Consider the following 12,733-nt stretch of genomic DNA (forward strand, 5'->3'; position numbering starts at 1 on the left):
AGTGACATTAACATCGGTTAACAGTCTTGCTGCTTCTAAGCATTCTTATAAACTTTGAAGCAGGCCCAGAGATCAGGAATTTAGTCTGAAACCTGATTCCCTTTTGTTCACAATGAATAACATACATTTGGAAGGGAAGGACATTATAACAACATTCCTATTATAGCTAGGCTCTCTTTATCAAAAAACAAGTGGAAAAAATTGCAGCAGTTTTAACGTTATCTTTCCTCCATACATCCTGGATATTTACTTCCAGAAAAATAAAAAGCTTCTGTATTAAAAAAAAAAAAAGTAATAAGTTCAGTATAATTCCTAGGCTGATAAAACCCTTCCAGATTATTACTGTTGAGCCGTAAAAACCTGTTGCAATCAAAATCTGGGTTTTGATGATCCACTAGAATAGCTGCCATATTTCATCAGACCTAAGATGCCATACATTGTAAGACACATCCTAATTCCAGAGATGTTAAAGTGCAAAGTGTGCATCTTAGACTTGGTGAACTATAGCACCGGTTTTCCTTTTTTAATTCTGAGTAAATAAGATACACGATGCTTTCTTACTTCTTTCTAAAAGTGTTATTGGACATATATTTACTTTTTCAAAAAAATGTGAGTTTGCTTTTAGAAAACAGTTGAGCATTTTATGATGTTTCTGAAGATGACAGGAGATGTCCTTTAATATCCCTAAATTGGGGTTGTACAATGTCTTTACAGTTTTTTTTTTCCTTTTGCAGTTCAAGTCTCATATGATTCTTTCTAGGCTAAGACATCTGTGTCCAAATCATGGCTTTTAAGTGTGGGCTATATTATTCTAAGAGGAAATTGCTAAGTTAAAAAGATTTAAGTACACATCTATTTTAAAACATATATAACTATACAGTTAAGGAACTATAATATTGAAGAAAGTTGGGAGATAATAATATTTTAATTTAGTGTTCATAAAATTATATTAAAGCCAACCCGCTGCTGTCGAGTTGATTCCGACTCATAGCGACCCTATAGGACAGAATAGACCTGCCCCATAGGGTTCCCAAGGAGCGGCTGGTGAATTCAAACCGCCAACCTTTTGGTTAGCAGCCAAACTCTTAACCAGTCTGCCATCAGGGTTTCCAAAATTTGCACAGTGGAGATTACTTTCTTATAAATTAGTTTTGTACTTTGATGGGTTTTACTTTTCTTCTTTCCTCTAACTCTTTTTTACTTGTACTTTAATAATCTTCTGTCTCTACATTTTTTTTCCAGATTACTATCTTGGATGCAAAGCGGAGCATGAACATTGGGATATTTCTTAAGCAATTTAAGAAGTAAGATTTTTGTATACTTTGGTTATATCCATGCTCTGAGCGTCACCTGGGTGTGACTGAGCCGAAACTCCAATTCTGAGTGAAAATCATTCCTCATGCATTCAAATCCCTTTTAGATGCATGCCTTGATGAATTTGCAGGGGTCTGTCATGTTCTGCTGTTTTCCTTCAGGAAAACATAATTCAGTGGCTTCAAGTACAGCGAGAATGGCCCTGGGGTGTCCATTCAAGCCTGTCATGCCAGGAAATTTATAGATTCATCTTTAGCGTTGCCCCTTGAGTATAGGTTGGAACTGGTAAGTTAAACAGCTATTAAATTTGAGGGTTTTAAGTGGAAAGGAGAAGGCTCTCCAGGAGTTCCAGTGAGACCGAAGATGATTTTTCTATCCTCTCAAAGGAGAGTCCCAGGGGCTATTCCTGCCTTAAGCCTTTCTGGGATGCCCCAGGCTGGTTTTCTGGTTGAAGGGGTCTCTGGGTGTTCAGGATCCCATGTTGTGAAGGGGTCTCTGGGTGTTCAGGATCCCATGTTGTGAAGGGGTCTCAGGGTGTTCAGGATCCCAAGTTTCCCTTCAGTGGTGCTGATGTGAGCGTTGACCCTATACTGCCGGTCAGGCTGGGGAGAAGGTGGGTGGAAAGGAAGGTGGAGGTGCTTTGTTTTCATCCCCACCGGCTAGTTTCTGTTGCCACTCCAGTAAACGTGAACTGGAATCTGTATCTTTTCAAGGTCTCCTCAGTCTGTTGTGGAAGATATCCATCAAGGAAGGAGTGAGCACTATGGATCGGAGACCTTGCGAGAGTTGCTTAAGCTTTTGCCAGAGTCAGAAGAGGTAAGGAATTTGGCACACGCTTGTTAGATGTGAGAAGTGATGATCAAAGTGTAATATTTTTAGGAGTGTCAAAACTGACATTGGAAAGGCACTGGCCTATCCAGACCCCTGAATTTTCTCACGTAAAAGTAAAAGGTGACCCACTAGAAAGAGCATGGGTTAAGAGTCAGAATCTATGTGCAAATGTGAGCCATCGTACCCTTACCAGAGAAACGCGGACAAGCTTCTTAACTCCTGTGGACTCTATTTTCCTCACCTGTAAAGTGAGGATAATGATGCTTACATCATTGGGTTGTCAGATGATTAAATCCTAGTTACATATCTAACATGGTACTTGGCACATGGGGGCTTAATAAGTTTTAGTTCTCTTTTCCATCCTCTAATGACCGTTTCTGCCTCGGGTGAAGCCAGGTTATTTTGAATTATGTATTTTAAAAAAAGAAAACAACCATTTTTCGTTGCTCCAAAAATTTGAAGAGGTGGGTAAACTGTAAGTAACTGTTGTCGACACAATTGCCTAAAGACTAGAAATTTCTGTTGTAGTAACACAGTAGCATAATAAAACTTACCGGGTTTTTCTAGACGTAATTAACCGAATTGCCGAATGGTTAGAAGCTCAGTAGGAAAAACAGAATAACAATTTTATAAAACCTTCCAAAATTGTTATGTTGTCCTTTGTTTCTCAACCAAGCAACCCTTGAAAAAACTCAGTAAGAAATTATACAAATACACATGCTCGTACACATTTAAATAATAGAATCTTACAGAGTAAAAAGTGTGAGGCCTCCTTTTCACGTGCACTGCCGGCCCTTCCCATCCTCATCCTCTTCCCACAGGTAATAAATGGAACCTGATTTTCAGCACCTTTAATCACATGCGAGAGAAATGTATTTATACCTTTTCTTTTATATTGGTTAGTATTAAACTCAAGAAGTCAAGTTCAGGGTCTTAGTATATTACTGATATACTGAGTACTTTTAATAACCCGAGGCTCTCTCTACCTTGAGTTTTCTGTTTGCAAATTAAGTGTAATTTACCTAGGCCAAGGTGAATTAATGGCATTTGTTAGTGTTAGTAAAAGGCCTTAGAGCCTCAAGGGAAAAGTACATTAAATCATAATTTACCCTGGATCTTACATACTGAACAGTCCTTAATCTTTCTTTTATGTGAAGAGTGGGAGTTCCAAAATCTTTAATTAGGATCTCTTGAGTTTAATTTGAGTTGCACTGAAAAAGGCTGAGAGGCTCTTGGAACCTTCTTCCTGCTTGGGCTTTTGCCCGGGACTTCTCCATAGGACCGCCCTTGGTCCCCTCTCCTCACTGACCTCATCCTTTCTGAGTAAGCCTCAGATTGGATAATGCTCGGCCAAGCGCTCTCAAAGCTCTGGATTTCTAACTACAAGCAGGTTAGGCAGGAGGGAGGCCGCCAGCTTCACACAGTGGAGAGGTAGAAGGTGGAATGCGGTTTTCTTAATGTCTTCATTTCTTATTTAAAACCCAGAGGTGCTTAGGGAATGCAGAGACTGTGGGAGAATAAGGGATCTTTCAGAAAAGCAAGTTAGCTGTCAAATCTATCCCATTCGAAAGAACTGTGTGCTGAGCTGTGTGCGGGACTCAAAGGGAAGAATGTGAAGGGCCAGATGACTGAAACCCACCCAAGCGATGCCCCAAGTCCTGAGGCACTCTCTGACCCAGACAATCAGCTAAGCCCAGAGACAGTGTCCCACTGAGATGAACCGTTGGCGTGGGATCCTGAAATGCCTTCCCAGCCACTGAGCAGCCACAGCTGTTTCTCCCATCACCCTCCTGCGGCGAGGTCATCCTCAGTGTGAATATCTGACAAGCTTGGTCACACCGCTCCTTGTTTACATTACTGACTCTGGGCTTTAGAGCACCACGCCCTCCAAACTCGTCTGGGAGCTTCCTCCAGCAGGAACACCCTGGCAGTCCCCAGGGCAGCCGGGTGCCCCTCCCTGCCCTCTCTGGGAATCCTGCCATCAAAGGACCTCTCGGAAGGCTGAAGCCACCTACGGAGGAATGCCTGCTGCAAGGACAAATTGGCTGTGTTGTGAGGCTGTGTGGCCTCTGGCACCAACCAGACCCAAGGAGTCTTTGGGTCTCTTGGTGGAGGATGGCGGGTGGGGACGGAACCAAGGAGGAGGCGGGGCCAAGGAAGAGAGGTTTAGGAATGTGGCCAAAATATGCTAATAAATGCGTAAGCGTATGATGTAACCACATTAAGCCTGTGATGTAATTAATGTTCTGTGCTCATTTTTAGCTCAAGAAGGGACTAAACATTTATCAAGGACCCCCACGTTCTGGGCACTCTACAGGGCAAAATTAAGTTAAACCAGATAATGTATTTAAATGCTTGGTACACAGGAAGTTAATAAACCGTAGCTATTATTTTTCGTGTTTTTTCATTTAATCCTCACAGCAACATAAGATGTTCCTCATTTTGCAGATGAAAAACTGAGGCTTACGTAGGTTGGCTATGACTTGCCTAGCATCCCATGACTGATAGGTGAGAAAGGAGAGGGTTGGAATTGAACCCTGAATTGTCTAACCCCAGAACAGATCTTTCTGCTCCACTCCACTTCCTCCCTTTGAGGAAGGAAGGGCAAAGGTTGTCAAGACTGCGCCTCTCGGCAGGCTGGCCTCACAGCCTTTTCATTGCCTCTGCTATCACAGAGTACTGGTGTGAAAAAGTGTCACTGGAGCAATACTGTAATCTTATCAGCACTCAGAAAAATACGAACGGAAACAACCCTCTTCTCTCTTGAGTTCCCAGCTGATGATCCAACTCAAGGTTAATTTGTCTTCAGGACTTTCTCTGCCCTCCTCCACCACAAATGTTTTCTTTAGTGTGTTTGTTCATCTTTCCTCAAATGCGTGGTTAAAACTTGCAGAGGAAGAGGCACCCAGAAATGAGAGCCCTGGGAGTGTGTTGTGAATACAGCAAAGTGTTCAGGTCACAGGGGGCCTGGGTGTGAAGAGGCTTGAATAGGAGCCAGGTAGAGGTCAAAGGGAGCAGCTCACCTTCACCCCAGCCTAACAGCTCTTCCTTCTATTCTCTTATGTCTACTTGCCGTCTTAGTGGCATGGATACAGGGCTAGAAGATGGTAGAAATTTTCTGTTCTCTCTAGAAGCAGGTTGCTTTGCCTCCTCTGGACGTTTTTATTACCACTTTACTGCCTTCAGAGTCCCTGGGTGGTGCAAACAGTTAACATGCTCAGCTCCTAACCAAAAGGCACCTCAGAAGGAAGGCCTGTTGATCTACTTCTGAAAAATCAACCATCAAAAACTCTATGGAGCACAGTTTTACTCTTAGACACTTGGGGTCACCATGAATCAGAATCGACTTGAGGGCAGTTGTGTTTTTTTGTTTTTTTCCTGCCATCTTTGTTTACTCTCCTTCCCAAAGGGGAATGACAAAGAGGAAGCTCAGGGTCTTCTGTTGGATGGGTATGTTTGTGGGAAATCCTGCTATGTCAAGGCCATGTGAATGGACTTAGAGAATGAAGGCGGCCTGCCCTTCAGAATGTGTGAGTCTTAAGGAGCTTGCTGTTTGCTATTAAGACAGAAACCCGACACAGCCAGGGCTGTAATGAGAGTCACTTGGCTCAGCCAACAAATCGTGCCTAACGATGTTTAATAAATGCTCGTTGATAATGATGCTGAGACTGTATAATAATTATAGGGTTTGTTCACTTCTCTTTCTTCTCTGCTCTGCAAAGGTACAGTAATCTCTCTTAATGAACACAAATCTCATTTTGAAATAAGAATTAAGAACTGTATACATGGCATTTAAATTCAGTAGTATCTTTCCATTGCCATTCTCTTGAAATCCATAAACATTTTTAGCCCTTTACATAAGTGAAGGATATTAATCATCACTCACTTACAGTTTAGTCTGATGTTTAATAGAAATATTTACCAAGTTTCCCTCTCATGACCTGTTCTTATACTTCAGACTGAGAACTGTGCTGTGGCTTTCATAGGCTTTCCACATGCGGCATATATGGTCTTATAAAAGGTACACCCTCACTGTGCCCCTGCCCATATATAGTGAAACTCTAGTTCAGAAGGGATCAGAATTCAGCCCATGATTTTCTCAGTTCAGAAATGTGGCACTGACTTGAGTTTATCTAAATTAGAAGTTCCATCTGCCCATGAATTTAGTAAAGCTAAAAATGGTGAATTCATTCTTGGACCTTAAAGGTAGGGGAAATAATACAATTCCATACATGGCTATTTTCTGCCCATTAAAAAAAAAAAAACCAAAAAAGTAGTTTTAAGGACTAGACTTAATGCTAGGGTGTGAGTTTGCACTGTTACATTTTATATTTTCAGGGAATTCACATACTTCAGTTTGTGGATCTTTTCAAATACTTCCTCCTTTATATTTTTCAAGTGTCATTTCTGATTTTTCAAGAGACTTAAAAATCGTGTTATTTTTATGGGAAAGAGGGTAAGCTTTATAAAGAATAATAAAAAGTGGAAAGTGCTTGTTGGCAACAATTAGCTGTAACAATAGGCTGTAGAATTTACTGGTATGATTAAGGCACTATTTACTGTGACGTAGTTTTGTTGGAAGATTCGCTGTTACGGTAGACTTAAAGCGCTCTTGCCATTGGATGGATCCAGTTTCTATGTGATGCTGTGTGAGAATTTGTTCTGTGGAATGTGGGGACCTCTTTGCCCCCACACCCACCTGTTAGCTGTTTGGCGATATATCTGTCAGAACTTTTTTTTTTTTTACTGCATTTGAAGGAATATTTGTATGTGTTTCATAACATTTAGTTTAGTTTAATTATTTACAAGAGGAATAAATACATGTTCATTGCGGACATTTTGGAAATTACAAATGAGTGGTGGAAGAAAAGAAGAGCCTCTTGTAGTCCTATCACCTGGTGTACTCGCGGCTGGCCTTTGAGTCGTCTTGTTGTGTGTGTGGTGTGTGCGTGGGAGGGTTGGGGGACAATAGACGCTTTTAAAAATGTACAGCAATGGGATCCTGCTGTATGTGCTGTTTTATTACCTGCTCTTTTCAGAGGGGGAAGTCTTGGCATTGGTCTTACAGTTGTTTTATCAGTTTTTCTTTTCTATCTTCCTGCTGGAGAGCCAGATACAGTAGTCCCTTCCAATGAAGCTATTATAAGTGACATGGAATTTGATAGAGAGGAGATGTCTTAGACCTTACCCAGCCTAAGTATTTTATGTCCAAAATGCTAGGATTTTTTTTTTCACTTATAACTCGAAGAATCATGTTGTAATGACTATCCAGTCTCTTCCTTCTTCTCCAAAACAGTGATCTCCCCTTGCAGACTGTTACAGAAAATGTTCATCCTTACAGCTGATCCTTTTTCAGTCTCCCTGTAGTAATGCCCCTAAGGGTTCTAGTGGCTCCACCTCTCTGATTCGTAGGGGAATGGGTTAGTGGGTTTGGAGCCCTAGTGGCCCAGCGGTTAGCCACTCAGCTGCAAACCCACCAGCACCTCTGAGGGAGAAAGATACAGCATTCTGCTTCTATAAAGATTTACAGTCTTGGAAACCCCAAGGGGCAGTTCTACTCTGCTACCGGGTCACTATGAGTTCAGATTGACTCGATGGCAATGGGTACGGGTACATCTATAGAAGTGACACTAGCTCCTCTCTTTCGAGTTTGTGAGTTTTTTTTTTCCTTTAAAAAAAAAACAAAGTTGTAGGTGTGATGATTTCCTTTTCTGTCTTTTCTTAGTTCTGCATTTTTATTAATTTGATTTAGCAACAAAGTCCTATTTTCTTAGAAGAATTCTAAAATGAAATTTCTAATAATCTTAAATTTTAATCCTAAATATTTTTTTTTCTCTGCCTCCTTTTTATTTGTCTTTTAGGTAAAGAAATTAAAAGCATTCAGTAGTGATGTGTCCAAGCTGTCGCTGGCAGACTCCTTTATGCACTGCTTAATTCAGGTGCCAAAGTAAGGATATCATCCTTGATCATTGTTCTGTGCAGAGCGTGACTTTTACATTACTGACACTGCAGTCTACAGTTTATTTATTCATTTTCCAGCTACTCACTTCGGATTGAAGCCATGGTGCTAAAGAAGGAATTTTTACCTTCTTGTTCTTCTCTATACACAGATATAACAATGTTAAGAACTGCTACAAAAGGTAAGTAAACACATGATCTCACATGCATTTGCTGTTATTAGTTGTGGTAGCAGTTTGTTGAAAAGACTATTCAGTTAAAATTAGACATGGAAAGTCCCATTTCTGATACATCCTAAGAGGAGATAGGAGATGTCATCAGGGATGGCATTTAAGATTTATTTCTATTTACTTTTCTTTTTTTTGCCTACCGAATTTTAATTTACATGTTATCCTTCCACGAAGGTTTCTTTTATCTCAAGCTTTGGAGTAAGCTTGCTGATTGTGGCTCTTTCTTGCTTCTGCCCTAGGCTAGCTTTCTGTTTGAGTGTTTTGTGTGTGTGTGCGCGCACGGGCGCGCTGTGGGTGGGGGTGTACATGTACACAGAATGGGGGATTTGGTTCAGTGGTAAAATTCTCACCTTCCATGCAGGAGACCCAGGTTTGATTCCCGGTAAATGCCCCGCATGCGCAGCCACCACCTGCTGTCAGTGGAGGCTTGCGTGTTGCTATGTTGCTTGAGCAGGTTTCAGCGGAGCTTCTAAACTAAAGCAGACTAGGGAAAAAAGACCTGAAAATCAGCCAATGAAAACTGTATAGATCACAACTGTCCTTTTCTCAGTTGACCATGGGGATGGTGCAGGGTCAGGCAGCATTTCGTTTCATTGTGCCTCGGGTCACCATGAGTCAGGGCTGACTGAGGGCAGCTAATGAAAACAAATGCAGTCACAAAGCCTGAGCTCCTGAGCCACCGTCCTCTCTCCTCCCGTGCTCCAGCCTCTCTGGGTGGCTGGGATGCTGTTTTTACAGAAGGCTGACTTCCTTTCCCCCTGACTTCTCACAGGTGCTCCAGTGTGACTCTTCTGCCAGGGTTCCCGATGGTTCCCCTCTGTGGTCTTGTCTCCCACCCGCTTCCTCTTGTCTCTAATATCTGGTGGGCTGTTTAAGTTTGAGAGGGGCAAGTGGGTAATTTTCATTTCTTTTTGAACAACTCATTAAATGCTCGCCTGCCCAGCTTAGACAGACGCCTCTCAGACTCGCTGTAGTGCCTTCCTCCTAGGGACATAGGGACGGGAGCTTTGCTTCCTGCCCTTTACACCCCTGAGAGTGCCGGCCCAGCTCCTTTGCATTCGCTTCCTTCTCATCTCCAAGGCAAATTCCCTGGCCCTCAATGACCCTCACAGGCTCCAGTGTTCATCAGTGTCAGCCTCATTTCCCCTAGTCATTGTAGGATTGTTTGTTCTTACTTGGTTTTTCTGTTTTTTTGTTCTGTCCTGTGTTGAGATGAGGTTTTCCTCTGTAGCTCGTCATATTTTCTTCACTTAAGAGAGAAGACAAAGAAGTAGGAATGTTTCTTCTTTCAATATAAAGGCTTTTTCAAATTTCTTCCTATACCAAGGCTTATGCAGCACCTTAGAAGGGTCATTCCTCCTGTTCAAACACAGGTGGAAGCGTGTGTTTTCACATTGAGCAATGCAAATTTGTGGGCATGGCAGAAATGTTTCTTATCTGGATACCCTTCAAAAACTGGCCTTCTTAGATAACATAATATAGGCAATGATCCAAACAAAAATTTTTAGAAGTAATACCAGGCTTAAAGGGAATATTAACTTAAAAAATCATAGGTGACGTATTACTATTTGTATATACTGTATTTTTAATAATCGGTTTTTCTTTTTAGTTTGTCAAATACATAAAAAAAGCAATATTACTGTTTTGTTACATAGGTGTTCAAAAAATTTGGTGTTTAAAAAACTAGCTTGCCAATATATTACAATGAAAAAAGTTTTAAAGCCTTAAGCCAATCCAAATGAAATAAGTAGCTTTGAATAAAATAGACAGGTTCCCTGGTCCCCAGGGTTGGTACTTTGCAAGTTATTTACATGTCGTCCTGGCCTGTTTATTTATTTATTTTTTAACCAACTTACTGCTCATTGGCTAAACAAAATGTTGCTCTCTATCAGTTTTCATACTCCATAAATATAATATCAGAGGTTAGTGGCTATGAAGGGAAAATTTAAAGAAATGACTGCTAAGAAGGCAGTTGTTTCTATCACACATCCTATCCCTTTTTCATTAGGCTTTAGTATTTTTCAGTATTTGAAAATTCCCTTCACTGAAGTTTTTTGTAGCACATGGGTGGTTCAGTGGCAGAATTCTTACCTGCCATGCAGGAGGCCCAGGTTCAATTCCCGGCCCATGCAGCCCACTGTCCCCTTTGGAAACCCTGGTGGTGTAGTGGTTAAGTGCTGTGGCTGCTACTAAAAAGTTGGCAGTTCGAATCCACCAGGTGCTCCTTGGAAACTCCATGGGGCTGTTCTACTCTGTCCTACAGGGTCACCATGAGTTGGAATCGACTCGACGGCAAGGGGTTCTTTTGAAGTATTTTGTGGTTTGTAACTGTCATGCACATTTGATTCCAGTTAAACACTAGGACGAGGATTTCCAGTACTAAATGTTGCGTTAGATATACTGCAGAATATGCTACTTGGTTGTCTGTGCAGACTTCGTAGACGGTTTGAGGTCAGTGCTTGCTTCAGACACAGTAAGCTTGGATGTGGTAGTTGTCTTTAGTACCTTTTGAGTTGAACCCTTCTCTAAGCTACTATGATGTGTTCTTCTTGACAGAGCTGATGTCATGTGAGGAGCTACATTCTATATTACACTTGGTGCTCCAGGCTGGGAATATCATGAATGCAGTGAGTAAAATTCAAAAAGTAGGAACTTTTCTCACATTTATATTTGTCTGTCTATAGTCATATGCTTATTTTTTTCTCTTGCTTTGTCTTCTTTAGGGAGGGTATGCTGGCAATGCAGTGGGATTTAAACTGTCTTCTTTGCTCAAATTGGCAGACACAAAATCAAACAAACCTGGGATGAATCTTCTGCACTTTGTCGCACAGGTATGTGAAAGTGATTCACACGGAGAGAGATGTGTGCGAATCCTCCTTGGAGATGATGGACTTTTTCCCAGGTGTGAGGTGGCATCAAGCAGTTAGGAGAGGGCCTGGCGTGTTCTGAGCAGGATCTGTTTGCAGAAGCACTATTTGCACGTTCCAGGGTTGAGTGGTGCCTTGGGCTCTAGGGGTGGAGAGAAGTGGAGGAGGGGAATTGGGGCAGAGGGATTGGTGGGACCAGATTATGATGGACTCATGTGCCAAAGCTGGGCCATTTGGAGTTCATGTTTTAGCAACTGGGAGTCAGCAGAGGTTTGAGCACAGCGTAATGGCGCGACTAGGTTCGTTTTTGTGTTTAGGAAAATGAGGCAGTGTGGAGGATGGGTTGGGGTAGAGTGAGAGCTAGAAATAGGGCTACCACTCAGTGGAAGTTGGCTCTAGTTGTTTGGCAAGCATGAAATGAGTAATGGCCATAGTGATGGAGAGAAGAGGACTGGTTATTAGAATGCTTATGATGCCCACTTGACTAGATTTGTGATGAGTTCTATGTAAAGAGTGAGGGAGTCGGAGCAATGAAAAAGATCCCTTCCTTCTTTTGACAAGGCCTGTGTGACACAAAAATAGCTAGTTACCAAGGGAAAAATTAGCCAAAGACAGTTATAGCCTTGTTGTTAAATAGTCTCAAATAACTAATGTTACTGATTTTTTTTCCCCCTCATTGACTCAACGTGTTGTTGTGACATTAGTCACATAGACCTAGCTTTTTTTGGGAAGGAAGCGGTGTGGTATGGGTGTTACGAGTGTGGGCTTTACAATGGAACAGAACTTGAAACAGATTTTGACTTGTCCTTTATCAGCTGCGCTTCCTCAGACAAGTCACTTAAACTTTAAGACCTTCAATTTCTACATATAACAATGGGAATAGTGACACTACCACTTGCTGTCCAGTTAATTCCAACTCATGGTGACCTTGCGTGTGTCAGAGTAGAACTGCGCTCTGTGGTGTTTTCAGTGGCTGCTTTTTCAGAAGTGGGTCGTCGGGTCTTTCTTCCGAGGCACCTCTGGGTGCCTGCAACCTTTCGGTTAGCAGCTGAGCATGTTAACCATTTACACCACACAGAGAGGGACTCCAGGGGAGCATCAAGTCGATTCCTACTCCTAGTGACCCTATAGAACAGAGTAGAACTGCCCCATGGGGTTTCCAAGGCTGTAAATCTTTACAGAAGTAAACTACTGCTTCTTTCTCCCGTGGAGTGGCTGGTAGATTCCAACCACGGACCTATCGGTTAGCTACTGCTTAACCACTGTGCCACCAGGGCTCCTGGGGAGAGTGATACGTAGCTAAGAGAAATGAAAGGGCTGAAGGAAATAATGCCATAAAGTTGAATGTTTGGACTATAGTAAGCTCTCCATAAACAATATGTGATATTATTACTTCAGAATAATCTTCAGAAGATAGATGACACGTTTAGCTCGGTACTTAACTCCCAAGTTAATTTGCAGAGTGTTAAAACAGGAAGTGTGTTCCTTATCCAGAGTGGATAGCAGATTCTTGTCTGACAGAGCGTGTTTAGA

At 41.8% G+C, this 12,733-nt stretch overlaps 1 protein-coding gene across 1 annotated transcript in view; it reads left to right on the forward strand.

The window, feature by feature from the left end:
• FHDC1 (FH2 domain containing 1) overlaps window positions 1-12,733 on the forward strand; it is a 46,803-nt gene that overhangs the window by 14,657 nt on the left and 19,413 nt on the right. The window contains exons 2-7 of the mRNA XM_023557114.2: window positions 1,243-1,304; window positions 2,028-2,130; window positions 8,007-8,092; window positions 8,185-8,285; window positions 10,890-10,960; window positions 11,057-11,164. Coding sequence (XP_023412882.1) covers window positions 1,243-1,304; window positions 2,028-2,130; window positions 8,007-8,092; window positions 8,185-8,285; window positions 10,890-10,960; window positions 11,057-11,164 — 531 coding nt within the window. The remainder of the gene's footprint in view (window positions 1-1,242; window positions 1,305-2,027; window positions 2,131-8,006; window positions 8,093-8,184; window positions 8,286-10,889; window positions 10,961-11,056; window positions 11,165-12,733) is intronic.

Source organism: Loxodonta africana, chromosome 13 (assembly GCF_030014295.1).
Source record: "Loxodonta africana isolate mLoxAfr1 chromosome 13, mLoxAfr1.hap2, whole genome shotgun sequence".
NCBI classification, from domain to species: domain Eukaryota; kingdom Metazoa; phylum Chordata; class Mammalia; order Proboscidea; family Elephantidae; genus Loxodonta; species Loxodonta africana.